Source organism: Falco naumanni, chromosome 7 (assembly GCF_017639655.2).
Source record: "Falco naumanni isolate bFalNau1 chromosome 7, bFalNau1.pat, whole genome shotgun sequence".
Lineage (NCBI taxonomy): Eukaryota > Metazoa > Chordata > Aves > Falconiformes > Falconidae > Falco > Falco naumanni.
The window spans coordinates 21,020,059-21,043,768 of record NC_054060.1 but is presented as its reverse complement, the minus strand read 5'-3'; the positions used below and the strand labels follow the sequence as shown (position 1 = coordinate 21,043,768).

Here is a 23,710-nt window from a genome sequence, read left to right as displayed (position 1 = left end):
GGCGGGGGTGGGTTTCGGTCATTGTGGGGGAAGCGAACCGAAACCAGCGGGAGGCGCTGGAACTCCTGGGTGGTGCGTGAGCGTTGCCCCCGGGGGCCGGGCCGCCCTCCGCCGTGGCTGCGCGCCGGGAGCTGCCGCCGGCCCCGCGCCCGGCCCCGCCTCCAGCGCCGGCGGCCGGGCCGAGGCGGGCGCAGGCACCGCCCTCGCCGTTCCGCTTCCGGGCCAGGGGGCGGCCGCGGGGGCCCTGCCTGGTGCGGCCGCTGGGAGCGGGTGAGGCGCGGGGCCGGGGCCGGGCGCGCTGGGGCTGTCCGCGGCGGCCTCCGGCGCCTGCCCGGCCCGCGGCTTGGCGGGGGACGATGGGCCCGGGGGGCGGCGGGCCGCTCGGCCCCCTGCTCTTGCCTGTAATCCCCGTAAGGGCTTGGCGGGCGGCCGGGCCGGGCCGGGCGGGGCCCTGAGCGGGCGGGCGGTGAGTGAAGGCGGGCGGCCCCGTGGTGGCGCGGCGCGGCCGTCGGGTGCGGGGGCATCTCGGTGCGGGCCGGCCGGGCCTGCAGCCTCCCCGGGCCGGGCCGCCGCTGCTCAGCGCTCCCAGCGGGGGTTCCTCTTGCCCCCGCTGTGCGTTGTACATTCGGGGCTGTGTTGCGGTGGGTTGATGTTTTTAAATGATTTTTTTTTTTTTTTTAACCCGAGAGCGAGCCGTGGCTGCCCGGGTGTGCGGCCCGCCCCGCTGAGCCATGGCCTACCAGCTGTACCGGAACACCACGCTGGGGAACAGCCTGCAGGAGAGCCTGGATGAGCTCATCCAGGTGCGTGGGGTGCGGTGCTGGGTGTTAACGGGGCAGGGCGGTCACTGTATGGGGCGCTTGTGGCTGGTGGTTGGACAGCACGCTGGCTGGCATCAAAAGCTGTCGGTACTCGTTCATGTGGGAAGCCTTTTTCTTCATATTCAAAACACAAAAAAGTTTTACGTAAGTGGCGTAATGCCCTGTTGCATGGCCCAGCAAATGAACACCCAGATTGACCTGGAACACTGTAATCCATTTTCTGCTCTTCTGATTGTTTCCAATGAATATTTCGCAGAAGAAATCCATGTAGCGCCAAAAAGTCACATTAGCACACTGTTTCTTCACTCAGAGTTAAAACAAGAAAAAGAAAATAAGCACAGGAACACGCTAGTTCTGTAAGTTGTTCTAGAGATCTGCCTCCCATGAACTTTGTTTTGATATTTTCAATTTTTACTGCATTTGTGAGTTTTCTTTGAAACAACTCAATTTTTTATTTTTTTTTTTAAACTACTTTAGTCACAGCAGATCACTCCTCAGCTGGCCCTTCAGGTGCTACTTCAGTTTGATAAAGCTATAAATTCGGCATTGGCACAACGAGTCAGGAACAGAGTCAATTTCAGGGTAAGATAACAGCACATAAAAGTTCTTCATGAGGTACAGTAACTAAGCGTCGATGCAGAACGTCTTTGAAAGCTGTGTGCTCTAAGCAAAAACTTACGAACTTCCATTTTGACTCTGAAATAGTGACTGTTTACATGTATATTCTGTATGCGGTTGTAAGGCTTGTTACCTTCTTATTCTGCCAGGGATCTTTTGAAGGAATGCAAAAATCAGAAAGAGATTGGGTGGGTGAGTGAAAGCAGGGGAAGGGGAAGAGGGGAATGCTTTGAGGGTAGCACTGCCATCCTCAGCGTCTTGCAGATGGGGAGGGAGACGTTTGCTTCTCGTAGTTGTACCTAGCAGAAGTAAGATGAGGCCACATCTATAATGCGAAGAGAGACTAGAGAGTTGTAGAGCTACCTTTGTGCAAGTCACTGGGTCATTTTGTTGCTATTTTCTGTAGATACCATAGAAAAATAAGTTTGTCTTTTGTTTTTGTGGGTTTTTTTCACAGCCAGCCACCTCAATTAGTATCAGATAGCTATCAGATTGCTAAATGTGAACCTGATTGTTGTTTTCAGAAAAAAACCCAAGTTGTTCTGTCAACTTGCGTCCTAACACTTCTTCTACAGTCTGTGCAGAATGCATTAATGAAGTGAGAACTTAAGATTTTAGATTTTTAAACCATATAAATATGTTAAAAAGGGCATAACTTCTTTTGTCTAACACATGTAACTTGTTGTTTGTCTGTAACGTAGTATAGAAAACTGTTCAGAATGTGTTTAGTGGATAAATTAAAGAAGTGTTACTTGGAGCTCAAGTTCAAGGGTATCAGTGTAAAATACGTGAAGGTGAAGGCTAAAAGCTTTACATATCAATGCCCTCTGTAATACATCAAACATGAGCAATACTGCTTTATGTCACATAGGTCAGTTTTGTCTTGATTTTTAATGAAAAGTATTACTGTATTTGAACAGTGGCATAATTCATAGCTTATGATCACTGCTGTAACTGATTTTTCTTATGGCCTATGCTTTAAGAAATATTTTCTGATACTGGTCCTTTATACACATCAGAAAAGTTACAAAACTTCTTGGCATACCCGTGAAGCTTCCCCTTGCACAGGCTTGAAAATTTCAGCCACTGGAGGGCATTTAAACTACAGTTTTCCTCAGAATTGCTTGCTTACCAAGTTTGTACGCACTCAGGTTCACAGTTGGCTTTATGGCAAACCTAGTTCTAGAAGGTATGTAGGTAGTAAACATAATATTTTCTGTTACTTTTGGGATGTATGCTATAGAAAATGTCTCTTGTCTTTTTAAAGGGGTCTCTGAATACATACAGGTTCTGTGACAACGTATGGACATTTGTACTGAACGATGTTGAATTTAGGGAGGTCACTGAACTTGTGAAAGTGGATAAAGTGAAAATTGTAGCATGTGATGGAAAAAGTAAGTATGGAACATGATATAAATGAGCTGAGACACAAGACTTGATCGTTTATAGAAAGCTTTGACCGAATGTATGATTAAAGCTAGATTGATTGTATTCAGATAAAAGTAGGGCTCAGCACTCCCTCTTGCATATGAGACATGAAACAAAAGCCAGGTAGATGCTTCCCTAACGCTTAAGCACTGAAATAGGAACGTGGTAGAGACTATTGTAGATCTGTTCTTGAGAACTACTTGGGTACTACTGAAGCAGTTAGAAAGTTGGAAGTAATCTTAATTGAATTTCTGTATGGTGATTTTTCTAGTGTTAACCTGTTAGAACAGCACCATGTTTTACTGAATTCAAGGAGTGCTTCATCAGTCTGAGCAAGCAATTGTCTGAGAAAACTGTCTAAGCAATTGTTTGCTGGATTTGATAGTAGGGGACCTAAGCACATGAAAATCTAGTGCTAGCATTGACAGTTTGTGTTACAAGATTTATATGTTGCTCAGCGGTTCCACTGTATGTACACTGCTTATGGGAGTTTATGTTCCATATGTGTTTGACTGGATTACTTTTGTCAGTGTTCCTTGAAATTCTTTGCTGGAAAAAGTAATTCGGTGACTTCTGTGGCAAGCTGGTTTATAATTTTCAAAACCATCGATGTGGCAGAATATCGATAAAGACATGTAAAATGCTGCCACTTGTTTCATCCTGGGGGCGTTACGCTAAAAGGAATAACTGAGAATGAAAAGGCTTTATTTGAATACACCCTAGACCTCTGGAACAGGTTCTTCATGGCTGCTTGATCCTGGATGATTACAATAGTCACTTCAAATTGTAGTTCTAAAGATTTGACAGAGTTTATTGTTTACTCAACTTCTGGTATTAGCCAAGCCTATAATCTTGCTCTGTTTATTTTTTGTGTGTTTATTATAGCTAGTAGAGGAAACCTTACTTTCCAAGTATTAGTCATTTTCACTCTAGATGAAAGTATGCAGGGAAGACTTTAAAGAAGTGGGAGACTTGAAGTTGCTATTAGTGTTACAGCTTTTTTTTTCCCCACAAAAAGGTGACTTGCTGAAGGAATGCAGTAAACACTGACTTGTTTTTTTCCGTATCCAAGTTACGTATTTTTTCCGTAGTGCTAAGAACAAGAAAGCAATAGTGGTTGTAATACTGGAAGTTGCCCTGGTGTTTATTGGTGCTTCTGCCAAAAGTTCAGAACAGAGACTTGCTTTTGGTTTATGAAGATCATGCTCATTCTTGCATCTGTTTCATAACACATAATAAACTATATCCCACGCTCTGTAGGAGGTGATGCTACTGGATGTACAAAACCCTTTCTCTTTAGTAGATCTTGTGGTTTAGCTCGATGTCCTTGTGGCTGACTGCAGTGAGGTGTTGGTGTATCATGGCAAGTTAGAGCAAAGCTTCCTGTATGTTTAATGCCTTAATAGCAGATGATGTGTGCGTGCACAACCTGGATGTTTTGTGCTGGCTCTTTTCAATGTTGCTAACAAGTAAAATGGCACAAGCAGTTCATGCATCACATTGGTAGTGATGCCAAAACGGCACAGAGTAACTGCTCAGAGGCTAATTTTGTCTTTAAGCAGCAAAGGTATTTATTTTGTGCAGCGTTGGGGAGCTAGCCAGTTCACACCAGGCAAACTAGCTCCAAAGTTTTCAGTGAAAAGTCGGGTAATTTATACAGTTTTTGTGAGAGGTTGCAACATCATTACATACATACTCATTTAATTTAGACATGTAATCATCATGTTCATAATAAATGGGATTTAGGCAGAGCTTGAGGTGGAGTCTTCTAGAATGATCTTTTGGGGGGATTTTTGGGTGGTTGTTCCTTTCTTCGGCCTCACTCCTGGGGGTCGCTCAGTCTTCTTCCTGGCTTGAACTCATCAACTTTCTTGTGTTCAACGGTCTCCTGAGTCATGGTCTTCTCATCTCCTTCAGATGCCCACCTTATCTTTGTTTATGACTGCCTAATTGTTCAGAGTACATTCCTTTAACTTTTCAGCAGAAAAAAAAAAAAAAAGTATTTGTCTTACTTCAACACAAACAGAGCATCACCCATAGCACTGTACCAAACTCATCCTGACTAATCTTCTTAAGACCTTGCTCTGTTTCGTTCCCCCTTTTTCTTAAGACTTATGAATTCTTTTGTCAAGCTCCAAAGACAAAGGGTTTTGGTAGACATGCATCATTGCCCATATTATTTGTGTTCTTTTAATTATGGCATTTAGTTTATACCACAGACAGACATTCAAGAGGGAGAACAGGATCATTACTCCCAACATGATTAGTATGGGATGTATTAAATAGTGGAATACTTATGTTGCCTTAGGGGAATGTCCTGCGAAGATGCCCCACCAGTAATGTTCTCCTACTTGTTCTGCATCGACTAAGATAGATTTTATATCTTCAGAGTCATGCTTTACCTGTCAAAGCATGCGTTGGGACTTTCTGTTTACTTCTTGGACCAGTTTTTCTATGTCGGGGTGTCTGAGCATTGCTTTAAAGAGATTAATGTTCATGCCTATTTGTAATGTAGGTACATCATGATACAGGGTATAATCAGCTTCAGTTAACTGTCTAGTAGTTACAGGAACAACGTAATCAAAATCGCAGCCTACAATTGTAGTAGAATTATATATGGAAAAATTAGTACCATTTGCCATTTTGTGACCATTATCAATAGTAACATTAACACAAGAAGTTCCAACACATGCACATCCATTTCCTACATAAAATACTTGTGGCTGGGCTTTAGTATGTGGAAACATTTCAAAAGTACACATAGCCTTTTTGATATCTAAACACAGATCTTCAGTCTCTACTATTGCATTTTCACAGATGTATCCCAGCGGTTCCCTGGGGGTGCATGCTCGATGGTAATCGACTGCCGCTTGCCTTTGGTCCGATCATAACTTGCCCAGACATTATGGCCTCGGGGTCTGACAATGACTTTCTGGTGTATGGCTGCCAGCGTCAAAACAGGAAAGATTTTTTGTTCTTTTGCTACACTAATTGTGAGCACCTATGCTTCAATTTGTTGTGGGTTGTAGGTGAAGTTTACTAGTTCCCACCAAGCCTGGTGATCTTTTTCAAATCGAGTGGTGAAGCTGGTTTTGGCTATTATTTCCCTTATTTCTTGAGATAATATTCCTGATGTTCCTTCCCTTAGTATTCCTGTGGCTACAGATTGTATCCACTGCTGAGTTTGGATATGTTGTATAGCAAGTGCAACCTTTTTGCTAATGCCCCCAGTATAGTCGGTAATTTTGGTGAAATCCTCGGCTGTGTGTTTAGCTACTAATGTTAACTGTTAACTGCCAATGACTGGGTTTCTGCTAATGTGAGCACAGATGATCTCAAGGGAACTTAGCTTTCCCAGGTCAGAAGGGACAGCACTGAGCCTGTTGACTAGTACTTCTTGGTCTATGGTATCTAATACACCCAATCCTGGCCAATCCATCCTGCTGTATCTCTTTGAGTTCTAGCGTGGTGAGACCTAGTTGCTAGCCAGGCCTTCCATCCTTTAAGACCTTGTTGTATGTAAGGCTGGCAACCTTTTTGTATGCGAGATATATTTGCCTGGAAATTTATCTGAACTCTCTTTAGCGAATATGTGGGATCTAATAGGAGCTTTTGCTCATTTGAGTGCCTAATTACATAAGGTCCAATGAAGGTAAAGTTATGGACACTTTCACAGCTCATAAAAGGAGTTGTAGGTATGTCAGTTGTCCCAATAAATGGTTTGACAGTTGTTTTAATAGGTGGCTTAGTAGTAGGACTTTCTTCAAGCTTAATGATAAACGTTTCAGAAGCACCTCTGTCTTTGCTAGCCCATAAGCACATAACTGAAACTGATTGATCTAACAATAGCTTAAGCTCGCACTGGTCTTGGTTTCTTTGATCCTCTTTAACGCTATCCCACAGGCAGGAAACTGGTCCTTCCTTTTTTTAGCCAAACATTATTGTCAATATTTCCCATATGACCAAATGTAAGTGACCGGTTCTTCATAGGTGTTACTGTTAGCTTGACTTGATTTGTCTCTTGCCGTAACACGTTAACACCTTTACACCCTGTCTGGATCTCATCTTCCATTTTTCCTATTATGGTATTTACTGAACCCTGGATCTTATTCCAGTCTCGTTGCGTATACGACTTGTTGTGTAAAACATAAATGGCTAAACCTGGGTTAGGCCCTGGGCTAGTTGAGAGCAGTGCACCAACCCATGGAAGTGATTCGACAATTTGCGCATCAGACCATGGCCATTCTAGAGTGGGGGCTTGAGATAAGGTTATACTTGTCAAAAGTCCAAAAATTAGCATTGGGAGGGCTTGAGAGCAGGTACTTCTTTTTCGGAGGTCCATGGTTTCTCGGGAGCTTTCTTGACTCGGGAGTAGTAAATCCAAGTCACTCTCTCTTTTATCCATACTGCTCTGAATGTAGTCAGCAACACCTGGAAGGGTCCATCCCACTTTTCTTGCAGAGGGTTTCCTGAAAAATTCTTAACATATACCAAATCACCAGGACTAAACGGATGTCGTTTATAGACAGCTTCCTTAGGTTGGTATTCTAACACCACTGTAGTATTTTTATTTAATTGTTTTCCTACAGTTATAACATAATCATACACATACTGGTTGCCTATTTGATCTAAAGCTTTGCTATTTACAACCTGCATCACATAGCGCCTGCCATACAAAATTTCAAATGGACTCAGCTTTTCTTTTGATCTTGGTTTGACCCTCAGTCTGATTAAAGCAATAGGTAAAGCTTGGTACCAATATAAGTTTGTTTCTTGGCATATTTTGGCAATTTGTTGTTTAGTGAGATGGTTCATCTTTTGTACTTGCCCACTTGCTTAGGGTCTGTAGGGTGTATGCAATTGTCAGTTGATTTTTAATGCTTTACTTACTGCTTGCATGACTTGTGCACAAAAGTGTGAGCCCATATCTGAAGAGATGCTCTTAGGCACCCCAAATCATGGTATGATTTCGTTCAACAGAACTTTAACCTCTTCTCTCGACTTATTTGTTCTGCATGGAAAAGCTTCAGACCATCCAGAAAATGTATCAGTTAAAAACAAGAGATAGTGGTACCCCCCTTTTCTTGGGAGTTCGGAGAAATCAATTTGCCAAATTTCACCTGGGAATTGCCCTTTGTTTATTGCCCCTTGTTGTATTTTGATTCCAGTATTTGGGTTATTTTTCAGACAAACCTCACATTGAGATGTGACCTGTTTATTGTGGTAAATAGGTTTGGTCCTGCTACTCTGACTCTTAAATGCTGATAAAATGGGCCTAAGCCCCAGTAAGCCTTGTCGTGTTCTGCTTTTGCACATTGCCATACTAGTTCTTCTGGCAATACTAACTGTCCCATTTTCAGTTGACCCCACCCATTGTCCAATTGCTTATCTTCATTTTCATGTATCCACTTATAGTCTGTCTCTTGATACTCTGGCTGAAAATCTGTGTCTAGTTTTTCTGGCACTAGAGCTGCTACTGATAATTCTTTGCTTCTTGCAGCAGCTAATTTAGCTTCTACATCAGCTTTTCTGTTACCTATTTCTAGAACTACAATGCATTATAGCCACCCGTGCTGGGAGTTGGACGGCTTGAACAATTGTAGGATCTCCTCTGCATGCTTTATGGCTTTTCCTTGGGCAGTCAGTAGCCCTTGTTCTTCCCAGATTGCTCCATGGGCATGGATGGTAGCAAAGGCATGTTTAGAATCAGTCCATAGATTTATTCGCGTTCCGCTTGCCAGTTCAAGAGCTCGGGTGAGAGCTATCAGTTCTGCTTTCTGGGCTGAAGTCCCAGCAGGCAAAGGATTTGATTCAATTACCTGTTCCGTGGTGGTTACTGCAGAGCCATCCGTCCTTACACCTTGCTTTACAAAGCTGCTGCCATCCGAGAACCAGTTGTCTGCATCCTGGAACGGCTCTTCTTTGAGGTCTGGGCGGCTGGAGTACACTGCCTCGATGGTCTCCAAGCAGTCATGGACGACAGGTTTAACTGAAATTCTTCCTTCTAGGAATGAAGCTGGATTGGCAGTGTTAGTTACCTGAATGGTTACATCATCTGATTCAGCTAGGATCGCCTGGTATTTCAGGAACCAGAAAGGTGACAACTAACAGTTACCGTTTTGTTCCAGTACTGCTGATACAGTGCGGGACACCAACACAGTCATTTTCTGTCCCATTGTAAGTTTCCTGGCTTCTTCTGTATCCACTACCACTGCAGCCACTGCTCTCAGGCAGGCAGGCCATCCTTCTCTTACTTCATCCAACTGCTTGGAGAAGTATGCCACAGCTCTTCTGTATGGCCCTAATTGCTGAGCCAGGACCCCTAAAGCCACTCCTTGACGTTCATGCGAGAATAACCAAAAGGGCTTCATCACGTCAGGTAAACCCAGCGCTGGAGCTCTCATGAGTTCTCGTTTCAGTCGTTTGAAGGCTTAGTCTGTCTCGGGGGTCCAAATTATGTGATTTTTGGTTATTTTCAGTAGATCATATAAAGGCTTTGCAAGTAGTCCATACTGATACATCCGTAAACAACACCAATCTGTCATTCCTAGGAAGGCTCGTAGATCTCTCACCATTTCAGGTCTGGGTGTCTGGCAGATAGCTTCCTTCCTTGCCGTTCCCAGGGCACGTTGTCCACTGGAGACTTCATATCCCAGGTATACCGCTTTTTCTTGCACCAACTGTGCTTTCTGTTGGGAGACCCTATAACCGTTTAAACCCAAGAAGTTTAAAAGAGAGATTGTCCACTGCACACTCAGTCGCTGTTAATAAGTCATCTACATATTGGAGAAGAATGCCATCTCCCGGTGGCTGCTGCTGTTGTTCCAGCTCCTTGACTAGTTGGTTACCAAACAAGGTGGGACTATTTTTGAATCCCCGGGGTAAAACCGTCCAGAAAGTTGCATCTTTCTCCCTCTATTGACAGTTTCCCATTCAACAAAAATCTTCTGACTTTCCTAAGCTAGGGGTAGACAGAAGAAGGCATCTTTTAAATCTAACGCTGTGAACCAAATCAAATTATCTCTTAATTTTGTTGAAAGTGTATAGGGGTTTGCTACCACGGGGTGTAAGGTTTTAATTATCTCGTTTATTGCCCTTAAATCTTGAACTAGTTTATAAGTTCCGTTTGGTTTCTTGACTGGGAGAATTGGGGTGTTAAAAGCCCCAATTTCAAAAAGTTTTCAATTATTGTTCTAACCTCAATGGATATTGTTTCCTGACTACTGACTTTGCTCCTGATAATAATTCTATCTGAGTAGGGGTTGCCTGTTTTGACTTACTGTGTACGTCGGTAGCCCATACCAAGAATTACACTTGTTTTAAAATTTGACTGATATTTTGATTGTCTTGCTCTGGCTTTACGGAGCTCATGACTAAACTCAGGGCTACTATTAATTTTTCTTCATTTACCTGAAATTCAAGTTTACCTTTTTCCAATTTTATCACAGCTCGCAGGTTTTCCAACAAATCTCTACCCAACAGAGGTGTTGGGGAATTCGGCAGGTATAAAAATTGATGAATTCCCATTTGTTTCCCAGTTTTGTATTTGAGGGATTTCAGAAAGAAAGCCTTTTCTGCTTGGCCTGTTGCTCCCATGACTTGAACAAATTCATCACTTTTAGGCAGTAGTTCTTGATATAAAACCAAAAATGTGGCTCCAGTGTCGATCAGAAAGTCGAATTCTTTTTCACCTTCTCCTAGCTCAATTTTAACTAGTGGGTCTGCTAGGGAATGACTCACTGGTCCCCCTCATTCACTATTCTGATGAGCGATGATAGTTCGATGATAGCGATGATTTGCCAGTTTAGGACAGTCTTGCTTCCAGTGACCTGTTTGTAGGCAATAGGAACACTGGTTTTGTCCTATTCTTGCGTGCTGGGAGGGAAAGCTTCCATTCCCTCATGTGGTCTGGCCTCGTGTTGCCTGACCTTGACTTCTTGGTCGTGGAAAGTTCAAATTTTCAGTTATAGCAGCTACCACAACCCTCGCCAATTTCCTATCTTCCTTTTTGTCTCTGTTGTTGTACACTCTCCAAGCTTCTGCCATTAATGTCTTTAAATACCTGTTATCGAGTTCTTTGATTTTCTGCAATCTTTTTCTAATATCAGGGTTGCTTTGTCCTATTAACAAACCCACTGACTGCTGCTTACCTGCATCTGAGGGTGGATCCAGGGTGGCGTATTTTCTCATGGCTGCTCTAAGCCTGTCTAAGAATGCAGTTGGGGTCTCATCTCACCCTTGCTTCCCATTGTACAGGGCAGCCCAGTTTACTGCCTTGGGTATGGCACTTTCCAATCCCAATTGCACTAACAATCTGTACCTAACCAGTAATCTATAGTGGTCTGGATTATTTGGATCCCAGTTGGGATTCACTAATGGGAAATGTTCATCAATGGTACCTTGTAAGGTACCAGTTGCAATTTGTCCCTGCACATGACTCCTTGCAGTTTTTATTACAAGTTCTTTTTCTGTCTCTGTTAGCTCTGATAACATTAGGTCCACATCTTGCCAGTCGATATCCTGTTTTTTCACAATTAGTTTAAATCTCTTAGCTACTTTACTTGGATCTTCCTTAAAGTTTTTAGCTTCTTCCCTCCAGCTGTCCAGATCACTTATGAAAAAGGTGGTTTTACCTTTGCTGGGTTACCTGTGGGTGCTACCACTTCTCATGAGGGAGCAACCACATGTCTGGCATTGGTTTTAGCTTTAGCTTTAACCCATTTAGCTTTTAGCTTTCTGTCCCACAGTTCGACTACGAGTGTAGTGGGTACTACTTACCCCTTCATCTGGATTCTCTAAGCACTCTGCTATACTCTCAGAATCTTTTTCTCTGGGCTTCTGGCATCTAGTCGAGTTCCCTGCGGGCTATCCTGCCTAGCTGGGTCAGGTCTCCTCCCATAATAAGCTGACTGAAGCTCTTGAGAATCAGTGATGCTTTCCTCATCACTTTCTCTTTTTCCTAGCTTAAGACACTGTTGTCCGATACTGAAGCATCACAGCAGCACTTTTTTGGTTCATGATTTTTCTGACTTTTTTCTAGTGCCAAAACAAAGGGTCTTGTGGTGGGATATTTATTCCACAATTCTACTGCCATTCGAGTTTATTTCTTAAGGTGAAAAACATATCTGCGTACATTACCTCATCCCCCTTCTGTTCTTTATGGAGAAACAGTGTAAGCTGTAAAATTATGTTGTAATTAAGACTTCCTTTGGGCAGCCATTTTTCACCATCACCTAATGTATACAGAGGCCACCAATTCTGACAGTATTTTATAAATGTCTTTTTGTTCAGATTTCCTCTGGGAGTTCCACCTAATTCTTTCCAATGCTTCAAAATACATCCCAGGGGTGTTCTGGTATTTATTTCTTTGCTGGGGTCTGCTCCACATCACCCTAATGAGTCTGGTATATCTATCTACAATGTATGTTACTACTGGCAGCACCGTACTTACCTCAGAGCATACACCACAACTCAACACCTCTATTTAGCCTTATTTCTTGGTCTTTTTGGGAGGAGATAATGTATCTTAGACACTTGCCACCCTTTGCTCGAGTATACAGACAGCACCTACGACACCAAGTGCAGAGGCTAGTTTGTGCTTTTTCCCAAACGATGTTAATTCTAATATTTTGTCTACAGTCTCCCCCCTCCTGTTCCTCAGATTAAATCAAATTATCAAATACTCCGAGCATCGGTAACATACCATCCCTATGTAAGGATCATGAACCCACATAGGTTCCCAGTTACTAAAGTTCTCAATTACTAGTGGTTCATATCCCTTCCATCTTAAATGTTTTAAAATTTATGCAATATACCCTCTTAATTCTACAAGCAATTCTCGCTATTGTATCTCCTGCTCTAATTCTAATTGTGCTAGGCTCCAGGCAGTATCCTCCAGCTGAGTGGGTTTCTTATAAAACTCTGGTTCTTGTCTCAAAATATTTCTCAATCTATTCCACCACTTCATATATTGAATTATCAATCACTTCGTCCGTCTCTGGCTGGCCCCCTCGCGGGGAACACGGACACACAGATTGGGCCTCCTCACTGGCTTTGCAGTTGAGCTGCGTCTCTCACACCCATCGCACTCTGGGCTCGCCCTCAGTCACACAGGGTGTTAGCCTGTACGAGGGACTGTGCACTTACAACATACAGCTCCAGGGATTATAAAATTTACAAGACCAGTTTGCGTTACCACACAGTCACAAGATGTCGCTGTGGACCGCAAAGTACACATTCCATAGCCATCTGAGTGAATTCTTAGAACACATACCTATGGGTGGAGCGACAATAAAATCTTGCCCAATGGGTCTCTTCCAAGCTTTGACTGGCCCCACATCTGATACAATACAAATTCACTGTTCAGTCCTGTCTCCTGTGTTCCTCTTGGTCCTAATACATATTTATTACAATTGTTGCACAGAGCTCATATATAATGAACAGTTGCAAAAAGGGCAAATTCTAATTTTGGGTCCTAAACGGCGTGGTAAGTTCTCAGCCACTCGCTCAGAATTACTTCCCATAAAAAAACCTTAACTCCAATCTTGAACATAAAACAAGACAGCACATAGAACAAACAAAACACAGAGCGCTACTTCAGTTGTTACATTCCAGGAATTCCTAACAAGACAAGAAGAAAACTGAAAAGAAACTTAATGTTTTACCTTCCCAAATCTTATGGCAACCAAAAGGAAGTTTTACTTTCCCAAAAATATATAACACACCAGATAGGGGCTGCTACCCCTTTCAGAAGGCGTCCCTTTTCATAACCCTGCGAGGACAGCATCCTGTCTTCATCTTAAGGGCTATATTCAACCACGGTTAAACCAAAGAACAAATATAAATACCTTTTATGTTGAGCAGAAGTCCTTGTCTCCGCCTGTGTGAGAAGCCGAGGGTAGGGGAGTCTTGCTGACTGAAGATCCAGTCGGGGGCCGCTGCGGGTCCCCAGGACCCTGGATTCCAGCACTGGCGGAGAATCTCCTGCCTGGCTCACAAAAATGATGCCAAAACGGCACAGAGTAACTGCTCAGAGACTAATTTTGTCTTTAAGCAGCAAAGGTATTTATTTTGTGCAGCGTTGGGGAGCTAGCCGGTTCACACCAGGCAAACTAGCTCCAAAGTTTTCAGTGAAAAGTCAGGTAATTTATACAGTTTTTGTGAGAGGTTGCAACATCATTACATACATATTCATTTAATTTAGACATGTAATCATCATGTTCATAATAAGTGGGATTTAGGCAGAGCTTGAGGTGGAGTCTTCTAGAATGATCTTTTGGGGGGATTTTTGGGTGGTTGTTCTGTTCTTCGGCCTTACTCCTGGGGGTCGCTCAAGCTTCTTCCTGGCTTGAACTCATCAACTTTCTTGTGTTCAACGGTCTCCTGAGTCATGGTCTTCTCATCTCCTTCAGATGCCCACCTTATCTTTGTTTATGACTACCTAATTGTTCAGAGTACATTCCTTTAACATCATCAGCAGAACAGAGCATCACCCAGGGCATTGTACCAAACTCATCCTGACTAATCTTTTTAAGACTTTGCTCTGTTTCAGTAGCAGTAGAGGGAACTGGGTAGATAGAGAACATAGAGAACATGTTTTAAAATGCGTGAGGAGTGCTTTTGAGCTTGGGGGAGGTATTGGAGAATGGTATTGGTTCTCTTTATACTCAGCTGTAGTGGGAGTATGTATTCCTCACACTTTTTTTTTTTTTTTCTTTTTTTTTCCCTAGACACTGGTTCCAATACTGCAGAATGAATAGAACTGTGGTTTGTCTGCAATATTTTCTGTTAATATGCGGCACTTTCTGGATGGAAGCATGGGAAAGGACTGTGTTCATACTTAATTCTTGTGATGCAAGTGTGAGTTAGTCCATACTAGAAAGCATCACAGAATGACAGCAGAAGAAATACCTGTAGCATTTCTTCAGTTCACCTTATAGGGCATGAATACAATGTTAATTTTTTTTTTATTATTTTTTTTTAATTACAACAGATGCTGTTGCCTTTTTTGTTCAAAATAATTTCTGTAATAAACTTTTATTTAAAAACTTGTGAATGAGTGATCATTGGAAAACTTTGTTTAAAAACAATAATTAATATATATTCTCCCAGTGTTGTCTAAGCATGTTTAATGTTGCAAATGCAACGGGTTTTCAGTCACAGGGTTCTGAGTATGGTTGCACTGATTAGTATTGCAAGCAATGGCTGTTTCAGAATGATGGGGAAGGACATCAACAGAAGCTTAGCAGCTCATGCTGGCCACTGTACTTCTCTTGTTTGTTACTGCATCTTTCTATCTATGTATAATTTGTCCACTTGGTACCCTTTGTTACTGCATCACTCTCTGTGTTTGTCCATTTGGTACACTCTGCTCTTAATAGATTAACTCAAGTATTAAAGTTACTGCACAGCGAATCAAATCGAAATTGGATGCAGGAGGGAACATTGCCACAAAGGATGAGGAGAAGGCTGAGATACTTAATGCCTTCTTTGCCTCAGTCTTTAATAGTAAGACCAGTTATTCTCAGGGTACTCGGCCTCCTGAGCTCGGGAAGACTGGGACGAGGAGGTGCAGAATGAAGTCTCCACATTCCAGGAGGAAACAGTTACTGACCTGCTGCTCCACTTAGATGGATCCCATCCAGCTCGATAGACTTGTGTGCATCTGAGGCTACTGAGGGAGCTGGCGGAGGAGCTTGCCAAGCCACTTTTCCTCAGCATCCCTGGCCAGCTGGGGAGGTCCCAGAAGACTGGCAGTTAGCCAGTGTGATGCCCACCTACAAGAAAGGCTGGAAGGAGGATCCAGGGAGCTACAGGCCTGTCAGCCTGGCATCAGTGCTGGGGAAGGCCATGGAGCAGCTCATCCCGAGTGCCATCACGCGGCATGTGCAGGACGGGGGATCGGGCCCAGCCAGGCAGCGTTATGAAAGGCAGGTCCTGCTTGAAAAATGGATCTACGACGAGATGACCTTGCCTAGTGGATGAGGGAAAGGCTGTGGATGATGTCTGCCAGGACCCTTAGTAAAGCCTTTGATACCATCTCCCACAGCATTCTGGAGAAACTGGCTGCTCATGGTTTGGATGGGTGTACTTTACCCTGGGTAAAAAGCTGGCTGGATGTCCGAGCCCAAAGAGTGATAGTCAACGGAGTTACATCCTGCTGGCAACTGGGCCCGACATGTTCTGCAGGGCTCAGTACTGGGGCCAGTCCTGTTTAATATCTTTATTGACGATCTGGACAGGGGGATCAAGTGCACCCTCAGTAAGTTTACAAATTACAGAAAGATGGGGGGAGTGTTGATCTGCTGGGGGGCAGGGGGCTCTGCAGGGGGGTCTGGGCAAGCCAGGCCCATGGGCCGAGGCCAGTTGTGTGAGGTTCCACCACTGCTGGGCCCTGCCTGTGGGGCACAGCGACCCCAGGCAGCTGTAGGCTGGGGCAGGGGGCTGGGAAACTGGAAAGGTCCTGGGGGGCTGACGGCTGAACATGGGCCCCCAGTGTGCCCAGGTCATCAAGGAGGCCAACAGCATCCTGGCTCATATCTGAAATACCATGGCCAGCAGGACCAGGGAAGTGACTGCCCCCCTGTACCCAGCAGTGGTGAGGCTGCACCTTGAACACTTTGGTTTTGGGCCCCTCGATGCAAGAGGGACATAGGGGTGTGGGAGCGTGTCCAGAGAAGGGCAACTGAGAGCTGGGGAAGGGTTTTATGAGGACCAGCTGATGGAACTGGGATTGTTTAGCTTGGAGAAAAGGGGGTTCAGGGGGACCTTATTGTTCTCTACAACTACCTAAAAGGAGGCTGTAGCAGGTGGGGGTCGGTCTCTTCTCCCAGGTAACAAGCAACAGGACAGGAAGAAATGGTCTCAAATTACACCAGGGGAGGTTTAGATTAGATACTAGGAAAAGTTTCTTCCCTGAAAGGGTGGTGAAGCACTGGCACAGGCTGCCCAGGGAGGTTGTGGGACCACCATCCCTGGAAGTGTTTAAAAAAATGCGTAGATGTGGTGCTTAGGGACACGGTTTAGTGATGGACTGAGCAGTCCTGGGTTAATGGTTGGACTTGATGAACTCAAAGGTCTTTTCCAACATAAATGATTCAAGGATTCCATGAAATAATGAAAGTGAGTCTCCTAACATTGCGCTATAATCTCAACCAATGTTAGTGCTGCTTGTTTTAATGCTTTTCAAAATGTTTTTTTTGTATTTATGTGGAATACATTTAATGGGACATGTGGCCAACAGGATTTCACTGAAAGAGTCAAGCTATGAATTTTGAGATACCAAACGGATAACTTTGTTCTTTTTAGACTTAAACATTCCACCAAATAACTCCACTCAAGGAACCCTGAAAATAGTTTCTTTACTAGAGGTATGAATATAATGTACTGACAGCTCAGTTGTCTGACTGAACAGCAGTGACTGTTCCAGTGCAGTCATAGGAATGCTAGCTGCCTCGACAGTGTCAAATTCATCTATTTTTGACAGCAGGCTACTTACAGACCACTAGAAACTGGAAACCTTACAGAATAGTAGCCAGGGAATAACTCATTTCAGATCAGTCAAAATCTTTGTTTTATCAGCTACACATGCTGAAACTAGAGCATAAGTTACATATTGAAACTTTCCTCTACATGTCACTGGCCCACTCAATTAAAATAATAAAGCTTTAGTATCTCTTCTAATACCTTTCCATACTGATACATTACAGTTCCCTAAATCCTACATTTGCACATAAAAGGATATATATTTGGGGTTTAGTTAACTTCTGCTTCCCTCACTTCAAGTGAGAAAGGAGTTCACAAACTTGCTTGCTAGACTGTTCCAAATATTAAGTTTACCACTAATTTTTTTGTTTCATATCTATGCTAAACGTCTGTTGATGCAAACTGAAGATTGGTGACTTACCATTTTTGAAACCAGAACAGACCATTGCTCTGATTTGAGCAGCACACTTAAGTCTGTTGAGGTCATTATCTTAAAGGATGCAAATGTATATTGATACTGTGGTTTTCTCTTCGTCTACATCATACTCAATCTTTTAGGTTTAAACATTTTTTTGTTGTCTAATAATCATGTAAACTGAATTTCAGCCCTTATAAAAGTTTTCTGTTTCTACCTCCAACTCTTTGCAGTATCTTCCTGTCTCTGGACAGAAACTTCTCAATCTCCAGTTCTCTGTAGCCACTGGACTCCCTCCTAATAAAAAGAGTTACACATTTTGTTCCAATTAAGTGTGCATTAGCATATTTACTGTAGCATTTTCCATTAAAAATAAATATAACATAGAAGTACAATTGTACTGATGATGTGATATTATTGTGTGGAATGGATTTTTGTTTACATTTCATTGATACTCTTCTACCAGGCTTCTCTTTGTGTTTCAACAGTTGCACACTGCTACTCTTGCACTCGTGCTATCCTAGCTGTTAATTAAAAGGAAAATAAATATTTAACTAAAAAAGAAAAGAATGTAATGAAAATATATTCCAAGAGAAATGACAAATGAAAGGAGAAATAATTCTGCTAACAAAGATGTCTGCTACTTAGCAATCAGTGAAATTCAAGTCAGTGTGAGCAGGAACCAGAAATTATTATGTTCACCTATAATTCAGGACAACTTTACTGACTTGATTGAAAAAAGAAGTTACAGTCCCATTGAAGCGCTAGACTTGGTCCTTTGGAAAGAGAAGGTGATGGGATACTCCCTGTGCTGGTGCATAACAGTAATACTTTGTATTGCATACTCTGCTTCTCTGGTGGTTCCTATTCAGTGTGAAAACAGATTTGAATATTGCCTTGCCTTGTAAGGAAGCATTTGAAAAGGAGATGGACATTCTGAGATGAATTTAAATGCTCTGTGCCTGTCTTTCTGCATTTACTGCAAATGCTTAAGTGACACTGATGTTAGCTTGTTGTTTAGCCTGAGTTAAGTGAGCAGCAAAAAGTGACACAGATGAAAAATACAGCACGTTGTGCATGCTTCTGACCTATTCCAAGATTTTTCATTTTTGCTAATAACAATGTAGTCCTAAAAGAAATCCACAACATACTTTAAAGATTTTTTAGCAACTGGGATGGTTTGGGGCAAGAAGCAATCTGTTCTCAGGCACAGTGATAATAAAGGTACTGTGTGCTGGGGGAATCTGTGTAATTTAGTCTGTGAAAGGCTGGAAAGCATGCACAAATGGGGAGTAAGGGAATGTTTTAGGTGAAACAGTGAACACATGAGTAGGAACAAGTGGGCAGTCATAACGTGCTTCTGTAATCTAGACATGCCTACCTCCAGCCACAAGGCTGGGAAGGGCTTTCACACACAACAGGGAGAGAGAAGTTACCAAACAAAAATAAAAACAGAAGGGAAGACAAACATGTACCCTGAACGTTTTTTATTGCTGCTGCCTGGCTATTTATTGGTGGTATTAGCAGCTTTTTTTCACATCTAGTTAATGTTTTCTTATCACTGTTTAAAATTTTCTGGTAACATAAGCTAGCTTTGATTGATTATGATAAACGCGTCAAGCTGTTGTTTTTCAAACCACTTGTTTTCCACTCTCATGGTGGAATCATTTGCGTTTTCTGTGTACTCTGTATTTAATTTCAAAATAAATATTTTGTTATATGTTTGTCTACTTACTATTCCTAAAACTAGCTTACATGTGCATCTTCTGTCTCCTTCATGACAGTGCAGTGTTAGGCAATGCAGGTATCAGAAATTTTTGCATCTGTGGGATGTTTCTAAGACATGGAATTCAAATGTGGATGCGTACAGAATACTGAGTTTACCTGGGCACACAAAGAAAAGAATGAAGTTTTGTTATCAGTGCTAATCTTTGCTCTTGTGGTCTGTTGTCCTTGAGAGCCAAAGGGCAAGCTGAGCTAAGCAACAGAAGAGCGTTTGGCAGCCTTGTTCTCTGTGTGGTTATGTTATGGTGCAGAAGCTGCAGGTACAGCTTCTTTAGTGTTTATTTGTTCAATGAATATACTGTTGAAAACTGCAGAAGTTAGTGTTGGTTTTGTGTATGTGAAGAAACAACATGAATGTGGGTTGCTTTATGGTTTCTAAACTAAACCTCACACAGGTATGCAGTTCCAACTTTATCTGGCTTTTTCCTGTATTTTGTTTGGAAATATTCTCTGTCCCTAGCTTAGCTGTAGTTTCTCTCTTTTGTTGTTGTTGTTTCTGAATGATCCTTTTTTTCTTAAACAACCCATTCAGCATAAGGTATTTACCCTGTGAATTCTGCCATCCCTTTAGGAGACAGCTCTTGAGGTACAATGAGGTGTAACTAATTCTTGCGAATAACATTTTTGATGTCTAGAATTGCTGTAGTGATGCCTCAGGGACTACGCCTATGCGATGAAGTCTGCTGCCTGCTCACCACAGAAGAGAAGCTTGCCTATGCTTCTGGAGGAATTAATTCCTGCAAAGCTCACAGCTGCCAGCACAGGCTCTGGCACTGCCTTGGCAGCACACATTCTTTTGAGCTCTAACCATGTTTCTGGGGTGGTGTTTGTCCAGGACCCGTATCTGCTGCTTCTGTGGAGGCTGCTTCCATTCACTGAAGGAGAGGGGAGCAAAGACAAGGTAAGGGTATCTGGTGCCAATATTATTTCTGCTTTTTATCGCTTTAGTCTCCATAACTTTCTTGCCACTTGTATTTTTTCTCTTTGAATTTCAGCTAATCCCTCCATGTTCATATGATTAATATGCTTTGTGGTTTTGGAAGATTTGTTGAATTACACCTAGAAGTGTTAACTGCACTTTTGTTATACTAAGCTATTTTAATACACAGCAGAAGACAAGCCATCTCACCTGCTACAGCATCAGCATACTCACTGCTGCCTATATGGTTCTGTCTTCCTTACCTGTAGTTTTATGGACTGGTTCATTTATTTGTTTTTTTGTTGATTTTCTTCAGAAAGGTCACAGTTTCTCCTGCCTATCAGTAGCGAAGTAAAAGATACCTTTGCACCTTGACCTGGAATGGTGTTTCAAAGAACGTCTTCAGAATTTCTTAGTGATTGAGTATTCTTTATTGTCGGCGCCGGGCGTACGGGGGATCCTTCCACCAATCGTACACACCCAGAGGGGCAGATTATCTCATATTTATATAATGAAACAATGAATATTCCATTAACGCCTATACATATTCATTACCTGAACCCGCCTACCCTCGCTTCGTATGCTAATTAGCTTATCAGTCTTTCACGCTTGCGCAGATTCTTCCAAAAATTGTGGGCCGGGGTCTTTAGAATGTGGGCAGTGGTCTATGGGAGAAAGGCTGTAGGTCTTCCTCATGGTGTACTTTTCACCTTTTGCTCATTTCCAGTGTTCTTATCAGTCTGAGGTAATTTATGCCCTTGCTGGCCATCTGCTTTTCTTGCTTAATTATTTCTTTTACCCTTATCTGTCCTCTCCTGCTGAAGTGTTCCGATAAAGTTTTAACACAGAAGTTCAGCAGATAGGCGGATGTCTAACAAAGGATAACAGAACAGACACCACAGGTAGATGAGTAACATGTGGCGGTACATGATATCTACAATTGTTACAGTGGCTAACAAACATAATGTTTATTCTTTAATTCTATTCTAAAGTTCATTCACACTACATCACTTTGAAGCATATGCTTTAGTTATTCTAGAAGCAGTAGGTTTCCTTCCAGGTCTTGGCCCTTCTCTTTGCTTCCACTGCTGTGTTTCAAAAGTGATGAGTTGGCAGACTTGTAGAAATCTTTCCCAGGGTTTTTTACAATACCCCTTGTAGTTTTACTCAAAGACATCCAGCTGTCCCGTTATCTCCTTGGTAGGGCAACTTGCTTTGCAGATAAGGAGGACAGCTCCCCTTGCAGAGATTTGCAACTTTCTTGTCCGAACAGTCTATATGATCTTTCAGACATTTTAACCCCTTTGTCGCTATACAATTACAAGCCTGTTTATGCATTACAATGAATATTGGTTTATGAATACAAACTTGACCATATTATTTACAGCTTATTCACATCAATGGATGTTTCTATATAGAAAGGAAATTAGCTGAAAGATAGTGAAGAAAAGGAATGAATAAACACCAATACAGAAGTAGCTGTGGGTGACGGCCTTTGTTTAAATATGGCTTCCAAGAAAAATGGTTTTGTGGATTCCTTCAGTGCACAAAACAGCCATTATCTGAAGTAAGCTGTTTGCTGAGTCAGGGATGTCAATACCTCAGTACCTGACTTTAAATGTTATCAGAGAGACAGAAATTAAAGGCAAGAGCAGACCAGGAAGAATTTATGATGAATTCCCAGAACACAAGTTTAATCAGCAGCATTACATACTTTTTACACGATGACTAGTTACAATGAGGTAAATGTTACTCAAAACACAGATCTTTTTGGATCTCAGCAGCTTAGGAGATAGTATCTCAGTTAAGATACTAGTGACTTGGTTTGCTTTTCTGTACTCTAAAAGTTCTGGAGTGGGGGTGGGGGTGTAGGAAAAGTAGGAGCATGGTAAAAAGCATTTTAACCTTAATAAGACTTTATTGGGAGATATGGACTTTTCCTTCACTGTAACTTAAAGGGTGATTAGGAAAATAGCTTTGGCCAAAGATAAATTTACAAAGATAAATTAATTAATAAATAAGCCATTTTGGCTTAGTAGGTAGTAAGTCACAGACATATGAATAATTTGGCTTTCACCTTGTGCTAAAAGAGCCTGCACTATTCAAGGAAGTAGAAAATAGTTCACTAGAGTCTAGTTAATGTTTCATTAACTGCTGTTACAGTCTGAAGAAAAAGGACACCCTAACCCCATTCCCTGAATCAATTTTACTCATGACTGCAAATACTTTACTGATATTTTCTTCCTATAGGTCATGTTTCCTTCTAGTTTGTTCAGAATTTATTACCTAGTTTCCTCTGAATTTATTTCAGTTGACCCATCTCTTTATTATAGGACAATTCAGAGATGATCATATGGAGTATGAAAGACATGCAAAGCAAGAAGCAACAGACTAACCACAGTTAAGATGAGCTGTTCATGGACCCGCTGTGTAAATACATATTATGCCAGTTTCAGCTCACATCAAGTTGTTCTTGTAAAAATAAAGTGAAACCCACCTGGAAATAAAATACACATTAAAGCCAGGTGAGTTTTAAAAAATATCTGTTATTAGATTTCAGAACTGTAGTTTCACCTTCTTCCTGTGCATATCTTGAAAGATAAATGGCAATTTGCAGCATATTTCATCCTTAAACAACTGGTGGTTTATTTAAAGGTCAGATTGTTAGTTAACAATTGATTATAGACAGAAGTGTCAGAAGTAGGTTTTCATCCTCTCACTAGACAAAGTTAACACTAACATTTCTGATATGGCTATATTTCCAATTTGGATAGCTCCAAGATTTTACTGGTGAAGTTCATATGGGGTTTAACCTGTTTTTTTGGAGGTGGCCCTATATTCTGTGCTATACTCTGGGCTAAAGTTTGTCCTTCCCTATTTAAAGTTTATTCTTTTTTCAGTTCTGCAACTAACCTTGGCAAGTTACATCCTTTCTTTGTGCCCTGTTGCCTAATATGCTCGCTATCTTGTTTCTAAGATACTTTGAGATCTTTGGAATACAAAGTTCTGTATTACAGTTGAGTGATTTTTTAATTTATTGTATGACATGTATTGCAAAGATAAGGAGACATAATTTTTTTTTCCTTTTTTCTTTTCTGTATCACTGCTTTGGCATGTCACTGCACTCATAAATCTGACTCAAATCTCTAATGTCTTTGGAAGGGGAAATGCTGAGAACATTCCTTTGTAAGATTCTTTTTGTCTTAGTTCACCTTCAGAATCTGGGAGTAGTCTCATTCT

At 42.0% G+C, this 23,710-nt stretch overlaps 1 protein-coding gene across 2 annotated transcripts; it reads left to right on the top strand.

Annotated features, from left to right (window-relative positions):
* The first annotated feature begins 173 nt into the window (after positions 1-173).
* Positions 174-14,917, top strand: GTF2A2 (general transcription factor IIA subunit 2). 2 transcript variants are annotated; one of them, XM_040601637.1, is made up of 5 exons: positions 174-270; positions 688-803; positions 1,299-1,403; positions 2,707-2,833; positions 14,597-14,917. In XM_040601637.1, the coding sequence occupies exons 2-5, from the start codon at positions 732-734 to the stop codon at positions 14,620-14,622; spliced, it is 330 nt and encodes a 109-aa protein (XP_040457571.1). In that variant the 5' UTR covers positions 174-270; positions 688-731; the 3' UTR covers positions 14,623-14,917. The 2 variants fall into 2 exon arrangements, with proteins under 2 accessions (XP_040457571.1, XP_040457570.1); XM_040601636.1 differs by lacking the exon at positions 174-270 and adding an exon at positions 391-410.
* Positions 14,918-23,710: the final 8,793 nt, after the last annotated feature.

What these genes read in the sequence shown, in the direction of transcription:
- GTF2A2 (XM_040601637.1), top strand. Translation starts at nt 732, where the DNA reads ATGGCCTACCAGCTGTACCGGAACACCACGCTGGGGAACAGCCTGCAG. An exon ending in GCCTGGATGAGCTCATCCAG is followed by an intron (nt 804 to 1,298) that starts GTGCGTGGGGTG and finishes AAACTACTTTAG; the next exon opens with TCACAGCAGATCACTCCTCA. An exon ending in GGAACAGAGTCAATTTCAGG is followed by an intron (nt 1,404 to 2,706) that starts GTAAGATAACAG and finishes GTCTTTTTAAAG; the next exon opens with GGGTCTCTGAATACATACAG.